The sequence below is a fragment of the Calonectris borealis genome, chromosome 20 (genome assembly GCF_964195595.1).
Source record: "Calonectris borealis chromosome 20, bCalBor7.hap1.2, whole genome shotgun sequence".
Taxonomy (NCBI): Eukaryota; Metazoa; Chordata; class Aves; order Procellariiformes; family Procellariidae; genus Calonectris; species Calonectris borealis.
In genome coordinates this window covers 3,457,251-3,483,615 of record NC_134331.1, presented here as the reverse complement: position 1 = coordinate 3,483,615, position 26,365 = coordinate 3,457,251, and the positions used below count along the sequence as shown (strand labels likewise).

Below are 26,365 nucleotides of genomic sequence, written 5' to 3'. Positions count from 1 at the left end.
AATAAAATAAATTCTCCCCCTAAAATATAATTATTTTATTTTCCTCACGAACGGTGAAACCTCTCCCCCACCCCCGGGCAGAGCTGACCCCCGCGCACACCTCGCACCGGGGATGCCCGGGGGCGGGAGCAGCGGGCGGGGCAGGAGGTGCTCCCCCCCGCTTCTTCTTCTTTATTTTTAAATTTTTTGTTTTAATTTTTTTGGGGCCTGTTTTTTCCTCTTCTTTTTTTGTGTGCGAGCGTGTCGGGCGGCGCGGAGCCGCGCTACCGCCCTTGCAGGACCGCTCCGCCGGCCTCCGCTTTGATGCGCGCAGCGCTGGCGGGGAGAGCCCGGGGGCGCGGGGGGGCGGGGAGGGGCGGGGGAAGGGAGGGAGGGGGAGGAGGCGGGGGAGGGGCCAGCGCTTTTGTATTTAAAATAAATAAAATAAATAACCAGGGGAGGGAGAGGAGGGAGGCGCGGATCGCAGTGGGCTCCTTCCCTCGCAGCCCCCCCCTCGCCCCCCCCACCCCCCCTTCCCGATGCTCTCCGATGCGGTTGCACCGCCGGGGAGGAGAGGAGGAGGAGGAGGAGGAAGGACAGCGAGGGGCGCGGGGGGAGCGGGGCCAGCCTGCGCGCTGCCGGCGGCGGAGAGCGGCGGGGCCGCGGGCGCGCAGCGAGCTCCGGCTCCGCGGTGAGTGGCAACTTCGGGGGCAGCGGGCCGCGCTCCCGGCGGCTTATTTTTTCTTTAAATACGGATTTTTTTTTTTTTTTTTTTTTTTTTTTTTTCGGGTGTGCGCGCCTTGCGGTGCCCGCGCTGCGCGGGCGCGGTGCCTCCGCGGGCGCGGCCGGGGCCGGCTCTTGCACGGGGGCTCGGAGGATCCAAGAGTCGCTCCGGACTTTTCCCCCCCACACCCTTTCTCCCCCCCAGCTCCGGCTCCGACCTCTCTCCTCCCAGCCCGTCGCCATTTCTGGAGCAGGTTTTTATTATTATTAATTATTATTTTGCACGCCGGTCCAGCGCTGGGAAGCCCGGCCGGCTGGGGTCGGCGCCGCCCGGGGGCTGCCCCCCCTCCCGGTGCTCCTTTCTATTTATTTTCCTCTTCCCGGAGCCGGGTTCGGTGGCTCCGGGGGGGCGGCGGGGGGCGCGGGGCCGCCCGCCCGGCCCGGGATGCCCAGGTACGGCCGCCGCGCCTTAACCCCCCCGCCTCGGATATTTTTTTTTTGGGGGGGGGTGGGTCCCTGCTCCAGCATCTGTTTTCTGCAGAGAAGCGCCCCAAAAAGCCCTTCTCCCGAGGGGGTGCGTCCCGTCGGGGGTGGGGGGGACGGGACACAGGAGACCGGCCGCCCCCCGCCCCGCTGCTGGGGCGCGCAACGTGCGCGCTGGAGGAGGGCGAGGGGAGAGAGGGTACGGGGGGGTGCAAAATGGAAACCAGATGCCGGGGCAGGGACGCCCTGTACTGGCGGGAGCTGTCGGGGGGGCCGCAATCCGCCCCCCCCCGCCCCGGCCCCGCTAAAAGTGCGCCGGGAGTTCAGCGGAGCGGATCTGATAGTCGCGATCGGGCTGGCGATAGAGCCGCGCTCCCTCTGCCCTGCCTTTCTCTCTCTCTCCCTTTCTTTTTTTTTTTTTTTTTTTTTTTTGACTGTGAAGAGTTGAAAAGCCTGTTTACTTTTTGTCTTTGATGTTGGGAGGATCTGGTTTTGATTAGATCAATACTCCTTTTTTCTCTCTTCCCCCCCCCCCCCCCCTTTTTTTTTCCCCTTTGCAGAGAGGAGGCTCTGAGGATCCCCTGCTGACTCCAGGCAGAGGCAGGCAGAGGCGCAGGCAGCTCCTGGAGCAACTGGGAGCCCCTCTCCCCGTCGGGCTCCGGAGCCATGAGCAGCGCTGTGGTCCTCACCCACCTCCCAGACCCCAGCAGCAGCTTCAGGGAAGACGCCCCCCGACCCCCTGTCCCGGGGGAGGAAGGAGAAGCACCATGCCCGCAACTTGCCAGCTCGTTTCTCCCCAAAAACCAAAGCTTCAAGGCCATGCCGGTGCCTCCTGCCCCGCGGAGGAATGAGAACGGACTCGGGGAGCCGGAAGGCAGCGCATCTCCAGACTCCCCTCTGGCCAGATGGACCAAATCCTTGCATTCCTTGTTGGGAGATCAAGATGGTGCCTATCTTTTTCGGACCTTTCTGGAAAGGGAGAAATGTGTGGATACCTTAGACTTCTGGTTTGCCTGCAATGGCTTCAGGCAGATGGACCTTAAGGATACCAAAACTTTAAGAGTAGCCAAAGCTATATACAAAAGGTACATTGAGAACAACAGCATCGTCTCCAAGCAGCTCAAGCCTGCTACCAAGACCTACATAAGGGATAGCATCAAGAAGCAGCAGATAGATTCTATCATGTTTGATCAGGCACAGACTGAGATTCAGACTGTGATGGAGGAAAATGCTTACCAGATGTTTTTAACTTCTGATATATACCTCGAATATGTAAGGAGTGGAGGAGAGAATCCTGCTTACATGAACAGCAATGGACTGGGGAGCTTAAAAGTTGTCTGTGGCTATCTCCCGACCTTGAATGAAGAAGAGGAATGGAGCTGTGCAGACTTTAAAAACAAAATCTTGCCTTCGGTTGTTGGACTATCCAGCAAGACATTGAGGGTTACGGCAAATGTCAGAGCTACGGAAACGATCGAGAACGGATACAGGTAAGGGAACCCCTGGAAATTGTGCTTTGTTTTAACTTTTAAGGACTATGAGAGTGCTTTTCGGAAGGCTGTTGGGGTGGCGTGCTGGGGAGCTAGCAGGGAGTCGAGGGGAGGCTGGGCTTCCCGTGGGGCTGGCAGCACGGGTGCTTCCCTGCACCTCCAAAGGCTGGAATTCGGGGAGCGTTGACTGGGTTTGGGTTTTTTTTCCCCTCCGTACAGAGGAAAACAAGATACTGTGCTCTTAAGCCCTATTGGCTCTTTCAGTTCTCCATAGATCAAAAACTTCATAGCAAGTATGTCCTCCGGACATACGTTAATTATTGGTTCAACTTTCAAACCTATTAAGAGCAGTAGTAGAGTGGATCATATAGACGCATGAATAATGTAACCTACTAGTTCCCCAACTTCACCATCAACCCGCGTTTAACTATGTTGGTTATGTGGGAAGCAATTGTGCGGTCATGGAGGAGGAAATGTATGCACTTACTACATCAAACTCTGCAACTTGCACAAAATCTGCTTTTCTTTTGACCGTGTGTGTGTGATCTACAGCCTCTCCCATCGTGTTGGGTGTTGGTATCGTGTCAAAGCCATTTAGGGTGGCTTTGAGCCAATGCATACAGGAGGATACTTAAAATTTGAGTGCTTAAGGTAATAGAGACATTCCAGGTATAGAGTAATATTAGATCTTTGGTGCTTTCCTGGAGATCTTTGGTGCTCTCCTGTTGGCCGTGCGCTCAAAGTTAAACGCATTGAAACGTGGTTGTGTCTGGTGGCAGGATGCGGGGAGTGTTGAGTGGTGGCAGGGTCTTCTCGTGGCTTGTCTTGGGGTGCGTCTGCGTTGTCGAACCCTTCTCTTCTGTTGGCAATGTTGACGGCACAGCGGTGTGAGGGTGAAGAAGAGTAAGAGCCATCTCGAAGTGAAGGGGGGGATGGGAAAGAGACTGATGAGCAAATGATGAGTTGTATAATCCTCTGAAAATGTATTCTTTCCTCTCCCCACCCTTGCCATAAATGTGGATTGTTGAATCAGGGCTGAGAGGAGAGGGCTCTGCTGGCAGATGTGCGCTCTCCTCGGCTGGCCCGGGAGGTTGGGGTTTGGTATGGTGAGTGTTTGACATCTCGTTTACAGGAATTTTGAGAGTGTGTCTGTGATTCATGGACATCAAAGGGCATCAAGCTTCTCCTGGGGAGGCTTTGCTGGAGCGAGCCCTCCTCTCCTGCCCCGTGGAGAGCTTCCAGCTGTGCCGGGCTTCCCGGTGCTGAGCCGCCGGGAGCTGGGAGGGTCCTCTTGCCCGTGAGGGTGCTGCGGAGCCAGATGCCTCTTTGGTCCTCTCCCTCTCCTGGAGGCCCTCGCTGCCAGCGCAGGGGTGATGGAGGGGTGATGGGCGTGGGGGCAGACAGGAGGGATGCGCTTCATCCCGGCGTGACCTCTGGACCGCTCCCTCTGGGGGGCTGCGCGGGGTGGGGGGACACACTCGCTGGCAGCTGGTCTGTGGAGGACTTGGGGTTTGGGATCCTCATCTCGTGCCTGAATGTTACTGTCTGAGCATCTGCTGTTCTCCAGAACTTGGTTTGAACTGCTGCCCTTCGCTTGCTTTCCAGGAGGGGGATGTTGGATGCTTTTATCTCTCAGCCTTTGTTGGTATTCAGTGCTGGAAGGGCTTTGGCTGTAATGTTCTACCAGAGCTGCAGGCCCTGCTAAAAACCCACATGTGCCTTGTCCAGGAGGGCTCTCGCAGAACGGTGGCTGCTTGCCTGATTAGTGCTGGGTTTTTTTCCCTTTCTTTTTTTTTTTTTCCCCTCTTTGTCCAGGGATTAATGCAGCTTGCTCCTCGCATGTCAGATCTACCCTCCTAGGACATTAGGTAGTGCATTTTGCTTTGATCACCTTCTGTTGAATTTCCAGGAGCTTTTGCTCTCCATGGGGCCAAGAGATCTCAGTGCAAAGAGAGGGAGGTCAAGCTGAGATGCTTCTCAGTTCCTCCCTGAGCTATCCATTTGTGAAGCCACTTGTGCGTGCATGTGCTAGAAGCTGATGAGCATATGGATGGGTTATCTCTCATCACTCAGCATTTAGGATTGCGTTTAGGATTGGAGCTGAAGCTTGCACAAAGTCTTTCCTGGTGAGTGGCCAAACCACACCTCCCTCCTCGTGTGTGTGATGGAATTAAAGAATTTCTGCTCGGTGCGTTATGGTTTCGAAGCGCTGTGCAGGCTCTTGCCATTCGCTTCGGTGGGTTTCGATGTACCAGCGCTGGGCTGAGCACACCTGATGGTGGGAGCAGAGCAATCTTGAGCCAGCCTGGTATTTGGACAGGAGACCACCTGGAAATCCCAGGGCATGGAGTCACGGCCAAAACCACGGCAAGCGGGAGACCGCAGAAACCGTACAAGTTGAAAGACTTTGGCCCCAGCATCAGTGACGGACAGGAACAGGAGAAGTCAAGGGAAAACACAGCGTTTGCGCCTGGCTGCAAAACAGGCGTATGCGTGCAAACTGCTGGTTGTGTATTTGGAGCCCTAATACAGGGAATATTTTAAATGTAGAACCTCCCTCTTGTCCTTCAAAGCGACTCCCCTCCCCTGTAGGTTGTGGCGTGGTTAAAACTGGCCTCCCTGCGCTGCGCTGGACCTGGCCCCATGCTCCAGGAATTCCAGCTATTATTTATACGCCCTTCTAAATTTATCAGGCAGGAGTTTGTGTACACAGAGAGCGCTGCTTCCTTTGCAGTGCCGCCGCGTAGCGAGGTTTTGTTCAGTCCAAGGTGGACTCATCTGCCTCCCATTAAGCTCTAGCATCGGCGGGACTGGCCTTGCCTTGGGAAGGCTGGGGCTCGCAGATGGCCTTCTGCCGGCTCCCAGTGCTTCCTGGCCTTTGAAAGGACCCGCCGGTGGAGCTCCTTGTGTGTGAAGTTATTGGAACCAAGTTTGGCTTCAATTATCAAAGTAAATGATGCCATTGTAAAGCTATGCTCGAAGCAGTGTTCTACAATTAGAGCATGGAAGCTGTGATTAACATAGTTTTGTTAAAATATACTTTTTTTTTCCCCCCAGGTTTGTGCATGCATTTTTTTTTTTCCTTTTTTATCTTTAAAGCCATGATTGCCCGGTGATGTTTGTCCCAAGAAAATACTTAATGAGATTCAGTTTTGCCTCAAAATGCTCCGTGTAGATTTTCTTCCCTCTCTGTATAAATCTCTGATTTGAACTGCCAGACCGCTTTTATTTCTAAGAAGCGGAGTTTGACAATAAAAACCCCCACGCTCTGAAATTACACCCTCATAACAGGGGATACAACCAAGAGCCCCTGAAATTTTTATGGCATTATAATACCTCTGATATGCCCATTGCCTAACATAGCATATAGAGAGTTACATGCTGTGTGTCATCGCATCAAGATAAGAATAGGCTGAGAAACATCAGACATTCTCCTTGAAGCTCCAGAGCAACTGCTACCTGACAGCTGAAAACACTTTGCATATTGAGTTTGGAGCTGGGCTGTGTGTTTGTGTGTGCAGCATCTGCGGCAGGAGACCACCGCTTTCCACTGGAATTTAAAACCCTCGCAGGCAACTTGATGCATCTGGGTGCAATTACTGTAGTAAGGTGGTCAAATTAGAAAGAAAGAAAAAAAAAAAAAAATTAAACATGGCAAAACAGCCCCCATTGGTTTTCTTAAAGGATATGGGGATTTCTGTGGGGCAGCGTGCTGGAGGTGGAGTGTGGGGCCGACTTTAAAGATATGTAAAGTTTAGGGATTTTTTTTTTGTCTGTGAGGTGTTGGTAGGTGAATCGGTGCTGCAGTCCATACTGATGGGAAGATGAGTTAGTTCTGGGCGCTTTCTCTAATTACATCTTTCCAAACGCTGTGTTTGGACACACCTCCTCTCCCTGTGCCGTATCCATACGGACCCGCTGCCTCCGCCCCCACCCCAGCCTCTCCAGCAATCGCGTCTGCTGGAAGAACATGGCAACTCAGTCCTCCTGGATGCAACCTGGGATAACACGGACACCTCCCAGCAAGGTGGTGGTCCTGTGCTGGGGAGCATCCTGCACCCCTGAGCCTCCTGGTCCTCGGATGTGCTCTCAAGACCTGAGGTGGTTTCAAATCAAATAGTTAGAAGAGCTGCATCCCTTACGCAGTTGTCCCAAAAGCCCACCGAGGACCTAGGAAGGGTCACTTGGGCTGCACATACCCCTGAATCGGAGTAGAAGACTACATGGGTTTTAGAGGAACTTTTTTCTAGTAGTAGTAGGATAACTTAGCTTTTACCCACATGTGGAATTAATTTATCTTTGAAGATTTAACTTCTTTCCTGTGGCATTCCTTACTATCTCTTTTTTTTTTTTTTTTTCCCCTTCTCCCCCTTCTTCTTCCCAGATATATTTTTTAACATCTTGATCTCCCCATCAGAAATGCCTTGGCCTCCTTCGGAAAGGAATGCAGCCCCGGCTGGGCTGAATACCTGCCTGCAGCCAGCCCGCGCCTCTCATACCAGAGAGGCCTATCTTCCCCACCATGCTTCCCCCTCCTGGGTTTTTGTTTTTTTTTTTTTTCTCCCTTTTTTTTTTTTTTTTTTTAAACTTAAGCCTTTGTGGAGGCTCCTGTTTTCGGTGCTGGCGGAGCAGGAATGCGCGGGGGCGCGGGGCGCCTGGTTGTTTGCGAGGGATGGAGAGCGGGGCGGTGGGAGGACTTTGCTGCTCACTTAAACCCAGCTGGTCCCCTCCAGCCCCCGGGGGGGCAGGGAGGTGGAAAGCCCATTAAAAAAAACCTGCCGAGCCTGCCGGCACATTCCTTAGGCCCCCAAGTCCTGGGTAAGTGGCCCTAATTATTAAAATCAGCAGTCCTTATCAGATGACAAGGCCTTTTGCTTTGATATACAAAGGCAGAAGCTTAACAACCCCATCTTTCCCTGGAAGAGGAACAAAATGTGCACCTTAACCTGCGGCTCTCAAACCTCCCTGCATAATCCCCTTATCGCCTGCTGAAGATGCGTATATTGATCCCGGCTGGGAAGTTGGAGTAATGGGAGGTAGCAGGCAGGGGGACGCCCAGGTCCCCCCGTGCGGTGACCCTGCCGTGGTGACCCCACCGCGCTCGTCACAGCCCACGTCACTGCCCACGAACTTTTCACGTGACTGCTCTTGGGTCAGTCAAACATCCAAGCTCAACTCAAACATCCACGCTGGGCATTGGGTTTGCTTCTCCAAGCGAAGCCAAAGGTGTTGGTATCGGTAACCCACGTGCCCGTTAATACAACCTGCTGCTCCTGTCCTCACGTCCCCCATCCTCTCTTCCCCACCCACCTCTACGCACAAAACCACAAGTTGAACAAGTAGTAGGTTCTCCTGAAAACTGGGCCTTTTTATTGCGTGTTTTTATAATGCCAGGAAGGTGGCACCCATCTTTGGGAGGCCAAGCCTGAGGCAGCAGATTTCAGCCCTGTCCATGCCCCCTCTGACGCATGGTGGTCCTACTCCAGCAGCTCCAGACAGTTCTCTTGTTTCAGGCAACACAGATACCGTAACTTGTATTCCCCAAGGGGCCCTAACTCTTGTCTTCAGAGTAGACTTAAGCATTTATTAGCTGGTGCCTCAATGGCTTTCACTGGGACTTGAGCTATGAACTTCTTGATCTTTTGCCTGCTGATGCCAACAGCAAAACTCCTGCTGACCTCAGCAGTGCAGCATCAAGCTTTAAGACCGAGTTTTTGAAGGTATCAGAGTACGTAGAGGTGTTTCCTGGGATTTTCTAAAGCGCGCTTCCGATGCCAAAAGCAACATCTTTAAAGTTGGACTTTGGGAGTGTTTAGACAGAGCGTGTCCTGGTTGCTGCTGGCCTGAGCACTGGACGGTTTGTTGCTTCCGAAGAGGTTGAGCAGTCAGTGTGCATGATTGCCATAAGGAGAGTGCTACCGTGAAACTTGTGTGCTTTCCTCTAGCCCAAGACTGGCTGGTAACTAGATTCCTGTTGTGCTTGTCCCTAGGTCCTTCAAGAGGAACGATCCCGTTAACCCATACCATGTGAATTCTGGTTATGTTTTTGCCCCAGCAACCAGCGCGAACGATAGTGAAATATCTAGTGATGCCCTGACGGACGACTCCATGTCAATGACGGACAGCAGCGTGTAAGTATCTTGTGTTGGCCGGGTCCTTTTGGGATGCGTCATCTGTGCATCAGCGGCGCCCATGCACCGTGGGGGCTTACGGGAGTGATGGGTGCAGGGTCATCACCCCGCTTCTGCTCGCCGTTGACTAGGGGCTGCTGAAACCGAGGTGTGCGCCCAAACCGAGGGGTGTAGCAGGGCATGGTAGCCTCGCTCTTCGTGCAGTCGCCGGAGGTATCGGATGGAGTAAAATAATGCATCCCTCTATTGCCATTTTGCAACTGCAGCTGAGCAAACATGTTTTCCCCTATGCTAATGGTGCTGCCTGACTAACCCAAGGAGCGTATCTCCCTGAGCCTTTGTCTTAAGGCCAGGCTTCCTTAACTAGTTATCAGTCATCAAAGAGGAGGAGATTACTTCCTGTAGGAAGTACTTTCTGTAATTAAGGTTTGTCATTACTGTCAGAATGTACATTAATAGGGCCAGTGACCTGAAGGGGCGAATAGCTGCTCATCTAGTGTGGCTGGGGCAGTCTTCAAAGAGCCATTTGAATGGAGCTGCATGGATCAGGTCTGGGTGTTTCAGGAGCGCAGGGATGAGAGATGATGCTGTGGCTCAGCCCAGGAATTGCAGGATCTGTCTTTTCCTCCTGACTCCGCTGAGAAGCGTGCAACCGGGAGCAAGTTGTTTGACTGTTCTTCCTCAGTTTGCTGTCCTCAGCAGGAGAGAAATGGTGCTTTTGTGTCTGGGGGTGGAGGAGACGGTAAGACTCACTTAGTGCTCCTAAGGACCTTTTCTTCAACTGGGCAGAAGGCAGATGTTGCCGTTTGTGTTTCATGACATTCACTTAAGAACAAGTGCTGTAGAAAAGCCCACCTGTAAACAGAGTGCTGCATTCTTGGTCTTCGTCTCATAGGTGAAACTTCTCCGGTGTCTCTGTCAGATGTGTCCAGTGATTACTGTGCACTCCTGGGAGAGGTTTGCATGCTGGGTTTTTAAAGTCAACAGTGCTGCCTGATGATGCACAACAGAAAACAGGATTTACCAAAAACCCTTGACGCGTAAACAAAAGCTTTTTTTTTTTTTTTAATGCACATGTGTATTTTGAACTGATATTATGGAAAAAAATAGTTTGTTGTCCCACCAGATTCCCTTATTGAACAATATTGGCATTAAATAAAAGAGCTGAATCATAGGGTGACTTCTTTATTTCTTCTTACTGGCTCTGGTTGTATGTGATCATGTGTCAACAGAGCATTCATTGGGTTAGTCATTTCTGGACCAGTGTAGGGTCACTTGGGATTCACAGGGCTAGGATTATACCCTCTCTTCACAGCAATGCCAATTGTAGGCCTTATACAGATGAGAGCACTGAGTGAGAAATAAAGTGCATGGTGGATGAAAGGCTTAACTGAATCGCTTTCAGCCCATTGTTAGTCCAGGGGAGCTTAGCGGGGATGAGAGGGCAGCAGCCCGCTTTGAAATTTGCTTGAACAAGTGAATAGGAGCTCCCCATAAAGCAGCGCGTGAAAGGAGCCTGCCTGTTTTTTCCTGCCGTAACAATAGCCCGCGCAGGCTGTGAGAGTTTGGGGAAGCTTGGCTGATTAAACTGCCCGCAGCTCCAGGTTGGGGGGCTGGGGGGGGCGGGATGGCGGAGCTTGGAGGAATATTTCCTGCTGCAGAACCGGTCCCCTGGCTCCGTCCGCGGGGCCGGGAGCAGGCGGGCACGCTGGGATGTTGGGTGTTTTTGGAAGTGGGAGAGGTAAATTGGCAGGGTTGGAGGCTGGGCTTAAAGTTAAGGCTGATGTAAAACTTCCTTCGCAGAGGCGACGGGCTGCTGCCAAGATTGCAGTAAAACGTGGGATTCGCAGCCTCTCCTGGCACCAGGCTCTGCTGGTTGCTGAAGATGCTGTAAGGGTGTTTGGGGCACAAACCCGCCGTGCTTTCACAGGCTGAGCCGGGGTGCTCTTCTGCCTGCGAGGTTTTACCCCCTTGAACAGAGGACCCGGGTTTATTCTGTTTCGTCAGTGCGAATGCAAATGAGTGCTTTTGGCTTATATTGGTATCAACTGAAGAGGAAAAACTTGTTCTGGAAAAGTCTGTCAGACATAGCAGTAAAGTGAGTTGTTTTTTTTTTTTAAAATAAAGCTAAATCTGAACTGTACTGAATTAGGAGAGGTCTCCAAATAATGCACAATCTGCCTTTTTTTTTTTTTATTATAGATGCCGGGGATCAGTCTGTCCGTATATATTTTTTAATAGCCACAAAGCATCATGCAAATTTATATTTCCATTTCTTGATTGGGGGGGGGAGAGGAAAGGGGATTTTTTTTTTTTATTTGCTTATATCTTATTTATGGATTTACTTTGGACACAGGGGAATGCTGCTGAGCAAACTTCAAATATTACCTTATCTTACAAACCAGGCTTTTGATGTTGGCAAGATCAGAGGCTTGTTTCAGAGCCGTTGCCAAATGAAGATGGGAGTGAATGCATATGCGCATGAGTCTGATATTTCAAAGCAGCAGTAAAACTACATTCAGGTTAGGTCAGGCACATCTGAGTCAAAAGGCTAAGATAATTGGCTCAGCTTAAATGGCAGCTGACTGGGTAGAAGACTTCAAACTAGTGTTTCCCCCAGAAACAGATTGGCTTAGCCCCAGCCTGGTTAGCTGAAATGTTTATAATTAAACTCTACTATTTAGTGCCTAAACTCTGTAGCTCTTCAGCCCGCAGCTTTTAGTAGCCAAGAAAGTGAGTGCAAATGTTTGCTGCTGGAGCGAGGGGAGAGGTGGCACCTGGAGAGCTGGGGCTAACCCTTGTCCTGCCCCGAAATCTCTGGCCAAGCTCAGCCTTTTCATTTCAAAGGCATTTTTCGCCTGGTCTGGGGGTTCTGCTTCAGCATCAGGGTTCCCCCCGCCCCCCATATCTCTTGCTGTACTGAGCCTGGCTCCAGCTCCATCCGTCTGTCCTGCCTGCAGTCGGGGATCACCGCTGTCACCCCTTCAACCCCGGCGTTGTCCATTCCCCCCTGTTTTATGTGGAAGGCCTGGGTTTAGACAGCACTCATCAAAGGGGCTGTAAAAGACCCTCCCCATTCCCCAGGCTTTCCCGAGCTGCTCCACAGCCTTCCCATCCCGGTGAAATACCTCTTTTTTTTTTTTTTTAAAAAAAAAAAAAAAATCTTTTTTTAATTCTGCATGTTGTTACAAGTTGTAAAACTCTTCTGACAAGGCAGGGCTGTAGAAGCAGGGAGCAGGAGGTTTGATATGGGGCTCTCCAGTGCAACCGGAGCAGTTTTAGGGGGAAGGAGCAGCCTTCATACCGACCTGCATGAGGGCAGGTCTTAAATGAGGACCCATACTGTTGGGTCAGCGTTGCTTTTTCTCCTCCTTTTCGAGCCACCCTGCCTGGGAATGGTGTGAGTCCCCGCTCCTGCTCCATAGCCTGTCCCAGGACTGTCCCTTTGGGCAGAGACGGTCCCCTGGAGCTGGGAGCGTGGGGACATCCTGCAAGGAGATGTGTTTCCAACTTGGTGGCCACAGCAGAGGGGTTGGGGATGGCATCTCGTGCTTGCAGACCTGGAGGGAAGTGGGGAGCGCAGGAGGGCTGCAGGGCTCCCCGTTGTCTCTTGGTCGTGTCCTTGGGCGCCTCGTGTTGAACGCACAGACCTTCAGCTGCTTCCCCACTCTTCCCCGTCTGGCCTCTTGGACTGCCATTTATAGAGGACACCTCCTCTTTCATTAAATAGGTTAATGGGATTAGTCCCGTACGTATGTATGCAGGTAACGTGCTCATGCTGGCATTTTTGCTTACTTTTAAAATGCCTATTTTACTGGTTATTCGCTATATTGAAGGTCTTCCCTAAGAGACCCTTATCTCAGTAAGCCTCAGTTAACAAATGCTTCTCTGAAGGTACAGGTGATTTGTTTTCACCTTAGATTTGCTTTTCCCCCATCCTCCCCCAAAGCTAAGGCATCTCATGTGCCCCAAGCCCTGTTGCCCCATGGGTTTGTGGAGCAGAAATGCTTGGTGGCCACCAGCAGCTGTGGTCGGTGGCCGTGGCCGGCTCTGATGGCTGGTGCATGCTGGGCTACTTCCCCAGAAAGCGCTCCGGAGCCCCGTGTTGTGCAATGGGGACATTGGGACAATTAGCTCCTTTCACTTGTAACGTAACGCGTGTTCACGGACCATGTCTAGAGAAGGCTGATGTTCATCTTGTGGCATCAAGGACTTTCTCTGTGGTCCCAGCGTGCTCTCTTTTATTATAAAGATTTTTCCAGGTTCTTTAAGATGAAATTGTTCTGGTCTTTCACTTGGGGCTTTGCAGCTTCATCTTGCTCATTAAAAGAATTTAATGGCAACTGAACGCTTTGGCCAATATCTTCACAAAGGCCTGTGGTAGCGTCAAACCTTGAGCGTGGAGCGATGGCATCTAATCCTCCTCCTCAAGAGAAGGGATCTGGCGTCTCCGGGAGGGCATTCCCTTGCGCCTCGTCTCCGTCTGCACGTCCAAAACGTGTCGGTGTGTGCCCACCGCTGCCGCGCAGGGACGCCGTGCCACGTCGGCTCCTCCGGCTGCTCGGCCGCCGCCGCTCCTCCTTGGGCAGGAGCTATTTTCTCCGCTCAGGAGATGAGTCAGGTGTGGGGGCAGGTGGATGAAAGGGACGGGACCGGAGATCAAGGTTATTCAGCCAGTCTGAGGGAAGGGGTGGAATTAGACATTCAGGATCTCCAGGCATGCTCTTCCGGCTGTCCCCGCTGTCTGTAGAAGGGCCCTTTAATCCTAACTGCGGTAATTTTTTGCGTGGCCGGATGAAAACACCCCGCGTTGCCTCGAGCGGGCTGTGCAGGGGGCTGTTCCCACCGCTGCTCCTCGCCTGGTCTCTTCTCATGGCTTCCTGGCCACGAGCTGGCGTGGCCGAGGGAGCAACATCATGGCCGGAGGGTACGGCCCGGCTTTGCTCGTGCCTCGCGGTGGCCTGCCTGTGCCGGCCAGCCTCAGGGCAGGAGAAACATCCCGGACCTTCAATAGGGCTAGAGTGTGGGGAGCGGCCTTTTGGTGGCCATCCATCTTCAGCCTCTTCCTTCTTCTTTCCACTGTGCCAACACTTCATGGGGTGTTTCAGAGCTTGAGGGAAGTTGTGGTCTTAGAGAGCGTAATTGGGTGGTGAAAAAGCAACAAAAATAAAGGGCAGAAGCAGAAACCTAGCATTGGAAGGTTCTTTCTGTAAGACGCCTCAGAAGAGAAGCTGATGGATCTTTGGACGTCTTCCCGTTCAGAGTTGCCTTCAGTTTGCTTTTCAGCTTTTGCTGAATTACTGCACATCCATGTAGATGGTGACACCTCCCAAGCCACCAGATGCTTGAGGCTTCAGGTGACGTCCGGAGGGCTCAGCACCTCTGGGAACGTGGGCCTGTGGCGTGCCTGGGTGCTTTCAGAGGTGATGGAGAAGCGCCTTGGTTAGAGCGTGGGGAGAGCCCCGACTTACGGTGACCTCTCTTCCGTGTGCAGAGATGGGATCCCGCCGTACAGGATTGGGAGCAAGAAGCAGCTCCAGCGGGAAATGCATCGGAGCGTCAAGGCCAACGGTCAAGTTTCTCTACCTCATTTTCCGGTAAGTTCAGGTGGGAGCTGCAGGGTCTGGGTTGGCCGTGGGAAATGGTGGGACTGGGAATGGGCACACGTGAAGGGAAGGGAGCAGGGGTGGAGAGCGTTTCCATCCCTACGTGATGCCAGAGAAGGGATGCTGCTTGGTGTTGGGCAGGAGCCATGGGCTGTCAGCATCCTTGCAAAAACCTGCTTGTGTGCAGTCACATTTTGGTCCTTCCCTGAAAGCCAGGTGCTAATTAAGGCTTTTCAGTGGCCCAGAATTTGTCCTCCTGGTCTAAAGCCAAGCAGAGATGCTCCGGTTGGGTCTAGTGAGAGCCTTGGCTCTGGCCACCACCCTGACACCTCCGCCGGTGCCGAGCAGACTGGGGCTTGGCCTCACGCGTGTCACCGGCGGCCTTGGAAAGTCTGCAAGCTGGCGGGAAGCAGGATCTCCCAGAAGAGAGACATTTGCAGCGGATACAGCCGTGCTTTGAGGGGATCCGATGGGCGGCATCGCCGTGCTCTCGAAAATTAACTCTCTGACTTGCTAATTCAGTTGACTCGCAGACTCCCGATTCCTGCCGTGAATGAACTGTTTACACAGACAAGTATAAACTTATCTTGTCTTGAGATTAATACGCTAAAATTCCGCTTTCTGCTGTCTTAAGCAGCAAGAAATCATAGATGATATTTCTGGGGGGAGGAGGGGGTGTTTATGTGGGGGTTTTTTTTGTTTTTTTTTTTTTTCCCCCCTTCCTCCCTAAAGAAAGTTCTATACCCTGAGCTTGTAAATTAGATTATTTTGTCCCAGGGCGTGCAAATCGACTTTCTCTGTAAGGCAGTGCTTTGATCAGGGACTGAATAGAGCCAGCTTGTGTAAGAGTGACAATTTCCAGCAGAGTGGCCTTTTTCTACCCTCACATCATTTCTGGAGCTAAGTGGTTGCCGGAGAGAGGCCCCACCTCATCTGGTGGGTAGTATGTGAAAGAGTTGGCAGTTCAGCTTTCTGCTTTCAGGGGGGAAAAAAAGAGGGAGAGAGGGGGAGAGTGGGGGCGAGGAGTGGGGTGCGTGGGGGTGGCAGGAGGGAGGGCAGAGTCGGGTGGGTGGTTTCTTTTTCCTCTTTTTTTTTTTTTTTTTTCCTTTCCCCCTCCCCTTTTCCTGCCATGTTTGCTTCTTTTGGCAGAAATTCGCGTTTTGCCTTTTTATATTCTGCACTTGATTTGGAGATGTTCCCTTTTTCCCTTGATAGATCTGCTTGAGGCAGCCAAGCTCAGCAGTGTAGCACCGCTAGCCTGCAGCAGCTTTCTTCATTTTCTGTACAAAGAGATGGAGGGGGGGGAGAGATCTAGGACACTGTTGAGACAACACTACCTCAAAGGTGCCCAGTGTGTAGCCAGGAAATAAATTACCAGCACTTCTCTGATCTGCAACCGTTTGACTTCTTTTTTTTTTTTTTTCTTTTTTTTTTTTTCTCCTTTCCCTTTTTCTCCCCCATCTTATTTTTTTTAATTTCCAACTCCTTTCTGTTTATACTCACTTTTATTCCTTGAGTTAAAGTCTCTCCCTCCCACCTCAGAGAGGTTTTTTTTTTTTTTTTTGATGTTTGACAACAGTCTTTGAAGATTTTCTACTTCAGAGTAGCTACTGATGGGCTGGTTGTACTACAGAGAGAACAAGCGGGGTTCCTCAGAGTGCGACCAACTGCTCCTGCCGAAGGCAAACGCTGGTGGGGAGGATGTCACTCCATGAGGCCACAGCACTAGCTCATAAAAATCCAGAGCAGACCATGCCTAGTTGCGGTTGTCTTTTCATCCAAACATGGAGACACAACAAGCGTAGCGGGGCCGGCGATGCCGCTCCAGCTAAGCGCCCGCGCCCTGCGCCGCCCGCTAAACATGCCTTGTGCCTTCTGTCCCCGCTCCTTGTAGAGGACCCACCGTCTTCCCAAGGAGATGACCCCGGTGGAGCCGGCTGCCTTCGCCGCGGAGCTCATTTCCCGGCTGGAGAAGCTGAAGCAGGAGCAGGAAACCATGGACAGTCTGGAGGAGAGGCTGCAGCAAATCAAGGAGGTAGGAGGATTAACCCTCCCGGGGCCGGGCAGAGCTCGCCACGTGCTGCCGGGCTTGGGGGGGTGGGAGGGGGCCGTATCCTGCCCACGGGGAGGAAAGCGTTTCGATCGCGCTGCGGTTCGCGAGCCCGCGGGGGGGACATCCCGGCGCACGCCTCGCCGGCTCCCCGTCCTCTTGCATTTATTCCTCGCCATCGCTTGGCTGGCAGGACGAGGAGAAGGAGGGCTCGGAGCTCCCCGCCAGCCTGCAGAGCAGTCGGGAGATGGCGAACCTCCAGCACCCGCAGCACCCGCTCTCGCTCCTGCCCTCCGGCAGCTACGAGGAGGACCCCCAGGCCATCCTGGACGAGCACCTCTCCCGCGTGCTGAAGACCCCTGGCTGCCAGTCGCCCGGCATGGGCCGGCACAGCCCCCGTGCCCGCTCCCCCGACCGCCTGCTGACGGGCAAGCTGCAGCCCGGTGCGGCTTCGCCAGCGGCGTGCGCCTTGGTGGGTAAGGGATTCATCACCAAGCAGACCACCAAGCACGTCCACCACCACTACATCCACCACCACACCGCGCCCAAGACGAAGGAGCAGATCGAAGCGGAGGCGGCTCAGCGGGTGCAGTGCTGCTGCCCGGCGGGCAGCGACTACTACTGCTACCCCAAGTGCAAGGGCCACCCGAAAAGCACGGACCCCCCTCTCCCTCCGCTGGAGCCCTTCGGGTAAGTCATGAGCATCTCCATTGCACCCGCCCCAAACCATCACCCCATCATCCCCCTGCGATGGGGCTGATGGGGACGGCCCCGCAGCAGCGCAGGGGGCTAACGGCGGGCTCGTGTCCCCTTCTCGCCATCAGCAGGACGGGGACGCTGCCGAAGAGGCCGGGCAGAGGAGCGGAGAGCGTCGCCCTGCCGGCCGGGGACGGGGGGCTGCCCGGCCCCAGCGGGGTGCAGCTACCGGGGGGCGAGGCGGACCGGGCGCAGAACGTCTGGCAGTGGATGCTGGAGAGCGAGAGACAAAATAAGCACAAGCCCCATAGGTAAATACGCAGCTGTCTACAGCAATATCGCTCCCGGTAAATATTTATATATTACATGGGCTGTCTATTTTTACAATCGCTAAAAACAAATGAGACTCTTTGCTCCTCCGGTTTAATATAAAAGCTGTTCCGCAGAACCAGAAAAACCACAAAAATGTCATGTTTTTGGCAATAAACCTCCTTTCATGTTATGACAGACTTTTGAGAGGGAGCGAGCAGAATAGGAGCTGCTATTAAAGTCATATTTTCCAGCTTTTCTAACCCGACTTCTTCCCCTCCCCAAGCACACAAAGCACAAAGAAGGCCTACAGCTCCGACTTCGCCAAGGGGGCCCCCGGCCGCCACCACCCGTGGGGGACCGGCAGCCACCCGCGCGGGGCGCAGCCCGCCCACCCCTTCGTCCAGGACCCCGCCATGCCCCCGCTCACCCCACCCAACACCCTGGCGCAGCTGGAGGAAGCGTGCCGCCGGCTCGCCGAGGTCTCCAAGCCGCCGAAGCAACGGTAACGGCCGCGGCAGGGGACGGTCCCGGTCCCCCGCGGTGGGGTTTGGGGGGCAGCAGGGGTAGAGGGGGTTTGCTGGGTGCTGGTTGGGCTCGTCTTCAGCCAACGCTCGGGCTGATGGCGGGCAAGGCGGTGGGTGGACGTGGACGGTGTCCTCCCCGTCTAGGTAGAGGGTCAGCCATGGGGCCAGACCGTGGGGACGCATGACGGCACGGCTTGGCCGAGCCCCAAGGATGAGCCTCCTTGTTCCAACCCCACCCTATCCCGGCGCAAATAGTTTGAATCCTAGACTATTACTTCCACTCTTTTGATGGCTGTAATTTGCCCATTTTTCCTCTGGGACGGACTCCAGCTACATACCAAGTGGAGAATTGGACTGGTTATCGTTCATTTGGGTATGGAAGGATAAATTAGCCCACAGCATTTTTAATTCTTCCTTTGATTGTTTACAACATGTGAGGGTTGATACAAAGAGCGAACTTAACGACCCACAGGAGACTTCAATTAAGAAGATTGTATTTCAATAATTTTTTTTTAAAGTTTTTTTTTCTCTTTTTTTTTTTTTTCTCCTTCTTCCCCACTTGCCCTCCCCCTCTCCTCCTCAGATGTTCAACCTCAAATCAGCAGAGGGATCGAAACCACTCCGCTGCCGTTCAGGGGGGGACCACCCCTTTCTGCAATGCAAGTCTAACGACAGAAGAGTGAGTATTGCATGTGCATAAAAGGATTGGGAAATATATATATATATATATATAATAATTGTATTTTCATTAAGTGGATTGTGCTTTGAAAAGAGAGGAAATTCTTACATCTGAAATTTTGTCTTTCAAACATTCTTCTTAAAGAAAGAACAAAACATTTTCAAATCTTGTCTCTGGCGCTTTTTAACTTGCATTCCTGTAAAGTGGACAAAGATTGGATTAGTCTAATTACAGGATGGTTCTTTTAACAAGAAATCTGCTACAGAGAGGTCTAAAATGGCCTAAATAATTAAAGTTTTCTTTCTTACCCTCTTCATCTTAAGCAATGAGTAATGTTTGAAGTCCAGACTGAGCCACCTGACTAGAGCCTTTCATTTTTAATTGGTTGACCTTAAGTCCACCAGCTGTCTTTGCTAGCAGCTTTTTTTCTGAAGCCACTCTACAAAGACTTAGAACAAATTAGGAAGACTAAATTACTGCGGACTAACACTTTGTGACCTTTTGACATGCCAAGTGTACATTGCCTCAGAAGCAGTCGTAGATTTGGCTGCACGGTATTCACTAGAGCGTTGCCATTTTGCTGGCTAATATTGTTTTAATTATTCTTTAAGAAGGGTTTCTTAGCGCAAATGACAAGATCCAGTTAATTTTATCCTTGCTGGGAAAAATAAGATTACCTGTGTACTTCAGGTGAAGAATCTGGCGGTGGTTTTGCTTTGTTAGCTGGTGGTGGTTGCAGGTGGTTTTGTGCACGAGAAGAAAGCTTGGCAGATGCTTTGTCTGAAGGCAGACGAAACGAGCCTTTTAAAATCGGAGGTGTACAATACTGGGGCTCGCGACGTGGAGGTTAGCCCATGGTGAGCCCTACGCACGCTCGCCTGGCCCGCGGTCCTGCTCTGATGCTTCCAGCCACCGCCTAACCTCCATCCCTCGGCTCTCCCATCGTAAAACGGTGTGAGGTCTCTGCTGCCCGTGGCTGGGCGCTTTGCGATGCCGCGATTCCCACCGTCCCGGCGAGCAGGAGCTGTTGTGGGAGCCCAGCGAAGGGCTGTGCAAACGCCCAATGACAAATTCGCGGCGAGTACAGGAATATCTGACTTTTTGGGTCACTCCCAGGATATTTCTGACCAGCGTTACGTGTGGCAGAAACACTGCTGGATTGAGTGCGGTGAAACAGCTTGTTCTCAAATGGAAAAATAGAGGGGTTTGTGTGCGTTTTCTGTTTTTCAGTCACAAAGAGCCAAAGAAACTGCCAGTTGTTCACACCTCTCAGTCGAGTGAGTTGGTTGTCACCTATTTTTTTTGCGGAGAAGAAATTCCCTACAGGAGGATGTTAAAGGCCCAGAGCCTGACACTTGGGCACTTTAAAGAACAGCTGAGCAAAAAGGGAAATTACAGGTAAGAATGTGTGATTTGTTTGTTCTTTAGTGTATTCTAAGAAGTCAAAAGAATCGGCAGATATTTTGCAGGTCTACCCGCAGTGACACATTTACCTCGCTTTTCAGAGGCTGTAGATCTTCTTATGCTCTTCCCACTCAAACCAAGAGCAACTTGGAGATGGGGAAAGGGACCCTGAGCTGCAGCTTGGCTGCGGGGCCACCTCCTCTCCATCTCTCTCCCAGTTGCATAAGGATGCAGGCTGGCAGGCATCATGCTCCAACCCTTGGCCAAAAAGCTTGAATACCAGGAAAAGCTGGGATGGCCTTGTGGCGAAGGCATGGGGCGGTGGGGCTCGGTTTCCAAACTGGGGGTCAGCATTCGTCTTGGCGGTGGCCTCCTGCTTTGCCTACTCATTTAATTTTTTCATTTTTTAATTGTTTTTTTTTTTTTTGCAATGGTGTGGCCATAAATGCGGTCAGTGAAAGGCTGGGATGTTGCATCTGAGTGGACGCGTAGCTGAGGTGCAGCGAGCTCACTTTTCTCTTTGTTAGGGGAAAAAAAAACCTCTGCCCTGCAGGGAAAGCTCCGCCAGCGATACCAAGTTCCTCCTCAGAAACACCAACAAACCCTGCCTGTCTGGTTTCCAGGGCCCAGCTCCCAGTTTAACCAGTTTGCTGCTTCCCCTGCTCTTCCAGTTCCCATGGCTGCAGCTTCACATTGGCTGTTTTTGCTGTGCTTTCCCAGTGGCTCTGGGTGCTGGTGGGATCATCTGTGGGCCACTTCTCCTGCAGGGTGAGCGGGAGAGGGAAGCTCCAGCTTTAGGTTTTGAATTTGCACTGAATTTGGTGCTTCTTCAAAGAGCCAGAAGGCTTGCCCTGTAACCGGTAGCCTCTGTTTTAACCTCCAAATGGTCGTTTGGGTTTGGTATGAGGGCTTTCCAGCTGGTGCTCCATCACCGGCATGTCTTTAGCTTTGGAAAGTCCACCTATGCAGATCAGAGGTAGGTCACCCAAGGGTGCTCTCAGGCTGGGGGGTGCCGAGCTGGGGTCTGTCTGTGGCTGTTGCACAGTGGGGCTGGGGCTGAAATACTGCCAATCCTTCCCCAAAACCATCTTTGCAGCCCGCCCAGCTGCCATCAGATGGCAGCAACCTGCAAGTACACCCAACCTGGACAACCTCCAGGAGAAGTCCCTGGGCTTCTTGCACCGTTGCGCCATTTTCCAGCCCCTAAAGCCTCTCCCGGCCCGCCGCGCTCCTCCTCTGGCTGATGCAGCCTCATGCCCCAGTTGCAGACCAGTTTCCCTCACCTCATCACTGGTCTGCCACTGCTCCAGTGGCTGTGTAGTCCCGCCTCCTACCCCCCCCCCAAAAAAAATCCTTGTTGTTTTTTTTTTTTGTTTTCTATGACTTTTTTGTGTGATGGCCGAGTGCAGGAGCAGGCTCCTAAAACCTCTGTGGCCCGAAAGTCCCTCCAGGTGCAATTATTTGTGCCTTGTCAGACTGTAATTACTTTAGAAAATGTTTTTAAGTGACTGACAAGGATGAAACAACATTTTGCTTAGATCTTACCCCTTTACACCTGGGTAAAGACAATACAGAAATTTATAAAAGGAACTTGGGTACGTGCCCAGTATTTTATCTTGCACAGACACAAGGTGAAACTAATTACACAAATGTGTGTACCTCCAGGGAATCATTTTGATCTAAGCTTTGACTTTTGGCTGGACTTTGAGTGAAACTGCGGGTGACCTTCAGGGAAGAGGTCCGCAGTGCCCGGAGTAGCGTGTGTGTTACGGGGAGGCACTAACTAGGCTGCTTTGGTCACATCTGGCATTGATTTCTTTTTAAGGCACATTTAATAAGCATGTCTTTGAAGCCGTTGCCTTTCATTTAATGCACAAAGACATGCAGAAATGCTCCGCTCTCCAAATTCTTTATTGATTGGATCAGTTTGCGAGGCGGGTACCTCGGGCTCCCGCGATGCCAGAGCCGCGCGGCCGGCCCCGCCGTGGGGCAGCCGCCGGGAAATCGCCGCTTTGCTTTCCTCCCTCCCCACCCCCAAAAAAAAGAAGGAATTAAGCAGTGATTTAATACTGATGGCGTTAACAAAAAACAAACATACACGCACAAAAAACTGGGTGGTGTCGGGTAATCTGAAGATGGCAGCGGTTCAAAACAGAGCTGTAACGCCAGGCCTGCTCGCCTCGATTGGTGCCAGATGTCCCAAAAAATAAAAAAAAAAAAAAAAAAAAAAAAAAAAAAGAGCAAAGCTTGCCACATAAAATATGTTTCAATGGAAAGCCCATTTCAGAGCAAATAAGAGCAGAGAGACTTGTTTGAAGATGTTGTGGGGGAGGATTTTTTTTGCTTTGCCTCATTTTTTTCTTCCCCCCCCCCTTCTCTGTGAAATAAGGTTGTAATTATGTAAAAGGTCATAGCGTGTTTTCTCAAATAAAAATTTTGTAAACACAGCCAGCGCTTGGGCTTGTGGAGGAAGTTATTGGGAAGAGCGGCTGTTATCTGGAGAGGGGCGGAGAAGGGGAAAGGGAAGAGAAAGTTCTTTGTAATTCATTCAAACTTTCCTTGGGTTTTTTTGGTTTTGTTTCAAGGCTGCTGGCCTGGGGAATTGTGGCCTTGACCTGCAGCATGAAAGTTGGTGGGAGTTGGGCCGTGGACTTCAATGAGTGCAGGCTCTGAAGGACTTAAATAAGATGTTTTTCCTTGCTGAGCCATTAAAGACGCAACATGTGTCAGCTTGGAATGACTTTACAAAAATAAATCCTAACCATACCTTGACTAAATGGGGCTGGTTTCATCTCTTTGACTAAAAAGCCAGCTTTTATCCCCCTACCAAAATAATTTTAACGTGCCCTAAAAATAAATACATTTGCAGGCCGTTGTTACCCAGTGTTTTAAAAATGTGTAATAGAACAGTCACTAAAAAAACCCCATCAAATTCTAAGACCCTGCCGTGGCTCTTTCAGTTCTAATAGTAAAAATGAGCTTAATTTGCTCGCCTTCCCCGTCCTAAAAAAAATACTACTTGCAGACGCCTTTCCCCTAACAAACATCTGCCAACCCCGGTTGTCTGGAAACTGCAGGGGAGGGGTGTGGGAGGGGTTAATTTTTTTGATATTTTTCTTTGTAATCCGGCTGATGAAGGTTTTTCCATCCCTGGCGATCAGATGGCAAAGCACTTTTCCAAGGGAGCAGGCATGTCCGAGGAGGTGTGCGGCGGCAGACGGACAGGCTCCCTAAATGCTACCCCTCTGAATGGAAGCCCTTCATTTGTGCATATGCAATTAAGCAGCCTTAGAAGGAAGAAAGCTCCAAACGGGATAAAAGGAACCTTTAATCAAGAAGCTGAACGGTCTAATTCAGGATAATAGAGGGGTCCTTACTGTTTGACACAGGAGGGGTGGGGGTGCTTTTTGTCTCTGGGAGCATTGGCTTCATGATCTAACGACCCGGAGCAAAAGAGCAGGAATGCAGGACACTGCTACTTGACCTCCCCGTGTCACGTCCCGCGGGCTGGACCGGGGCTGCCCTGCGCCTCTGACCGCTAGGAAGCGTCGGGAAACAGATACAGGAGTTTCTGTCACTTAAAATGGATACGTGAATTAGGCACTTGGATGTTTCGGATGCGAGGCTCCCGGGTTTTTTTTTTTCAGTAGGAGTACCGCAGAGTTTCAGCTTTTGCGTTGCAGGAAGCTGGGATGGTTTTCTTTTAATCCGTCCGTATGCCTAAAAAGCCTCTCCTTTTAATAACAGTTGCTAATTTTAATGTTGGGCTTCAGCTTTGAAACAAGAAAACACATGAAAGAAAGAAGGTGGGGAGAGAGGGGAACCTTAAGAACGCTTTGCTTTGAAATTCTATTTATTTTTTTTTTAAATAAGATATTTGACCAGAAATCACCACGCTTTCTAATTTTCTTTACGGCTGAGGATATCCACTGCCAACGCGTATAATTTACTCGCTGTAGAAGCTGTTGTCACCGCTGAGGAGCGAGCGCAGCCCTGCTCCCTCCATCCCATCGCCATCCCTGCAGCCCTGGGGATGCTTTCATGTTGCTGGACCTGAGGTTTTCCTGGCCACGCTGGGCGCTGGAGGAGCATCCTAGGAGGGAGAGATTGGAAATGTTGTGGTTAAAAGAATTGCCAAAGCATCCTTTGCTTTACCTTTTGATTTTTAACTCTGTTTTAATTCTCCGTACCACAGATACTACTTCAAAAAAGCAAGCGACGAGTTTGACTGCGGTGCGGTGTTTGAAGAGATTTGGGAAGATGAAACCATCCTGCCGATGTACGAAGGAAGGATTCTTGGGAAAGTAGAAAGGATCGATTGATGGCATCTGTGTTTCTTAAGAAAAGTTAAGCTAGAAAAGTCTTTGGACACACAACAGTAGTGATGACAAGGAGAAAAAAAAAAACAAACTCTGAAGGAAAGTTTTGAACCAATGAAGAAAAAAAGTGAAGTCTATGAAGACTTTGCTGAATTAGCCTTAGAGGAAAAAAAATGGCATTTATTATTCATGAGTTGGGTACTGAGATGATAAAAACCCTGAACTATTTATTAAAAACATGACCACTGTTGGCTATTGGAGATGCAGACCGCGTTTGAGAGACTTCCATACATAATATATGATTTCCTGGGGATCTGAAATCTATGGACTAAGAGAAACTGTGTATAGCTTACCTTAACAGTAATCCTTATTGATATTTATTGAACAGTCTGTTTTCCCTTAAGTCCAGTTTTTGGATATGCTGCTTTAACAATGGAGAAGAGAGGGGCTGGGAAGTGGGGTGAGGGGAGGAAGGATTATTTTATTTTTTTATATTGTTCCCACTATCTAAAATTTAGGAGTTTGGCTCTGAGCGCATTCACGATTTTTTTTTTTGAAGAGGGGGAGGAGGGAAGGAGTGACGTTGTGCCCAGTATTTCTCCAAGTGAAGATAAAACTTTTCTAAAGAAATAATAATAATAAAAAACCAAAATAAAAATACTGTCCTACCATTCATCTAGAGACCGGTGCATTTTAATCTATGCTGCTCTAATTTGAAATAAAGGTCTTAAGCGTTAAATACGTTAGATGCAATGTAACAACAGCAACTTGTTATTTCGTCCATGGATTTCTGCGGTGCGAGGTTTTTGCTTTGCTGCTGCCAGCGGTGAGGGTGCCACGCGGTGCCTTGTGCCTCTCTCGGTTAAGGCAAGGCAGAGCAAAACCCTCAGCCTGGGAGAGCTGTAGAAGAAGCCATCCAGTTCCCGTTCCCATAGTTAGCACACCAAAAGGACACGTTGCAAAAGCCAGATGAAAAAACCCGTATGTATTCCACATAGCTAGCTAATTTTTTTAGCCATTCGACTTCAATGTTAGCACAACTTGTATTTCAAGGACATGTCACTACGATGGGGCATATTTTCAGATCGGTGTGGAGCGCGTGGTTCGTTGTGTGGTGGTTTTTGGTTGGGGTTGGTTTGGGTTTTTTGGTTTTTTTTGGCCTTGCCTTCACAACACCCGTGTGAGCCCGTGGGAGATGTGGGCGAAGGCTCTCTGCAACCCTGGGCAGAGGTTCGTGTGTGCGTGTGCGTGGGTGTTGGGACAGAGCGACCCTTTCCCGAGAAAGACCTTGCATTTCTACAGTTGGGTTTTGTGTTGATTAAGTTAATCTGTGCATTCTGTTTGCCATTGCTACTTTGTGTAAGTCTGTATATATTGTAGAAAATGTATGGTGAAAATATTAATACACTATCTCTAGTGTTTTTAAAATTTAATCAGTACAGTACCTGTGCCTGCATGGTGTTACGAGACCATGCGTCGCCCTATATTCAGGGTTCAAGCTTTCCCTTGTTTGTTTAAGGGGTTTATGTATAAATATATTTTATGCCTTTTATTACAAGTCCTGTACTCATGACTTTTGCCATGGCATTTTGTTCTACTTATACTGTAAATTATGCATTATAAAGAGTTTCATTTAAAAAAAAAATTACTTGGTACAATAATTATTGTAATTAAGAGATGTAGCCTTTATTAAAATTTTATATTTTTCAAATTAATATTGTCTGACTTTTTTTTTCACCCTTCATGCCTTAAAAGGTTTTTTCTCATGTGTGGTGGTAGCTGGAAACAGTAGCTGAGCCTTGGCAGGAGCTATTCCGGCTGGGAAGCGGTCGCAGCTCAAGTGGGCAAGGCAAAGGCTGGGTCTACACTTCAGCGCAACGGTTAAATCATTTACAGCTCGTTCAGGTATCTCAGCTACAAATTTAGCATAGCCTTATTGCCCGGACTGCACCGCCAAGCCCACCTGATG

At 50.7% G+C, this 26,365-nt stretch overlaps 1 protein-coding gene across 2 annotated transcripts; it reads left to right on the top strand.

The window, feature by feature from the left end:
* Nucleotides 1-1,765: 1,765 nt before the first annotated feature.
* Nucleotides 1,766-26,104, top strand: AXIN2 (axin 2). Of its 2 annotated transcripts, XM_075169440.1 has the most exons (10): nucleotides 1,766-2,675; nucleotides 8,666-8,806; nucleotides 14,301-14,403; nucleotides 16,307-16,447; nucleotides 16,656-17,152; nucleotides 17,287-17,469; nucleotides 17,754-17,972; nucleotides 18,578-18,673; nucleotides 19,904-20,071; nucleotides 24,273-26,104. In XM_075169440.1, the coding sequence occupies exons 1-10, from the start codon at nucleotides 1,852-1,854 to the stop codon at nucleotides 24,397-24,399; spliced, it is 2,499 nt and encodes an 832-aa protein (XP_075025541.1). In that variant the 5' UTR covers nucleotides 1,766-1,851; the 3' UTR covers nucleotides 24,400-26,104. The 2 variants fall into 2 exon arrangements, with proteins under 2 accessions (XP_075025541.1, XP_075025542.1); XM_075169441.1 differs by lacking the exon at nucleotides 17,287-17,469.
* Nucleotides 26,105-26,365: the final 261 nt, after the last annotated feature.

What these genes read in the sequence shown, in the direction of transcription:
- AXIN2 (XM_075169440.1), top strand. Translation starts at nt 1,852, where the DNA reads ATGAGCAGCGCTGTGGTCCTCACCCACCTCCCAGACCCCAGCAGCAGC. An exon ending in AATAAGCACAAGCCCCATAG is followed by an intron (nt 17,470 to 17,753) that starts GTAAATACGCAG and finishes CCCCTCCCCAAG; the next exon opens with CACACAAAGCACAAAGAAGG. An exon ending in GCAAGTCTAACGACAGAAGA is followed by an intron (nt 18,674 to 19,903) that starts GTGAGTATTGCA and finishes TCTGTTTTTCAG; the next exon opens with TCACAAAGAGCCAAAGAAAC.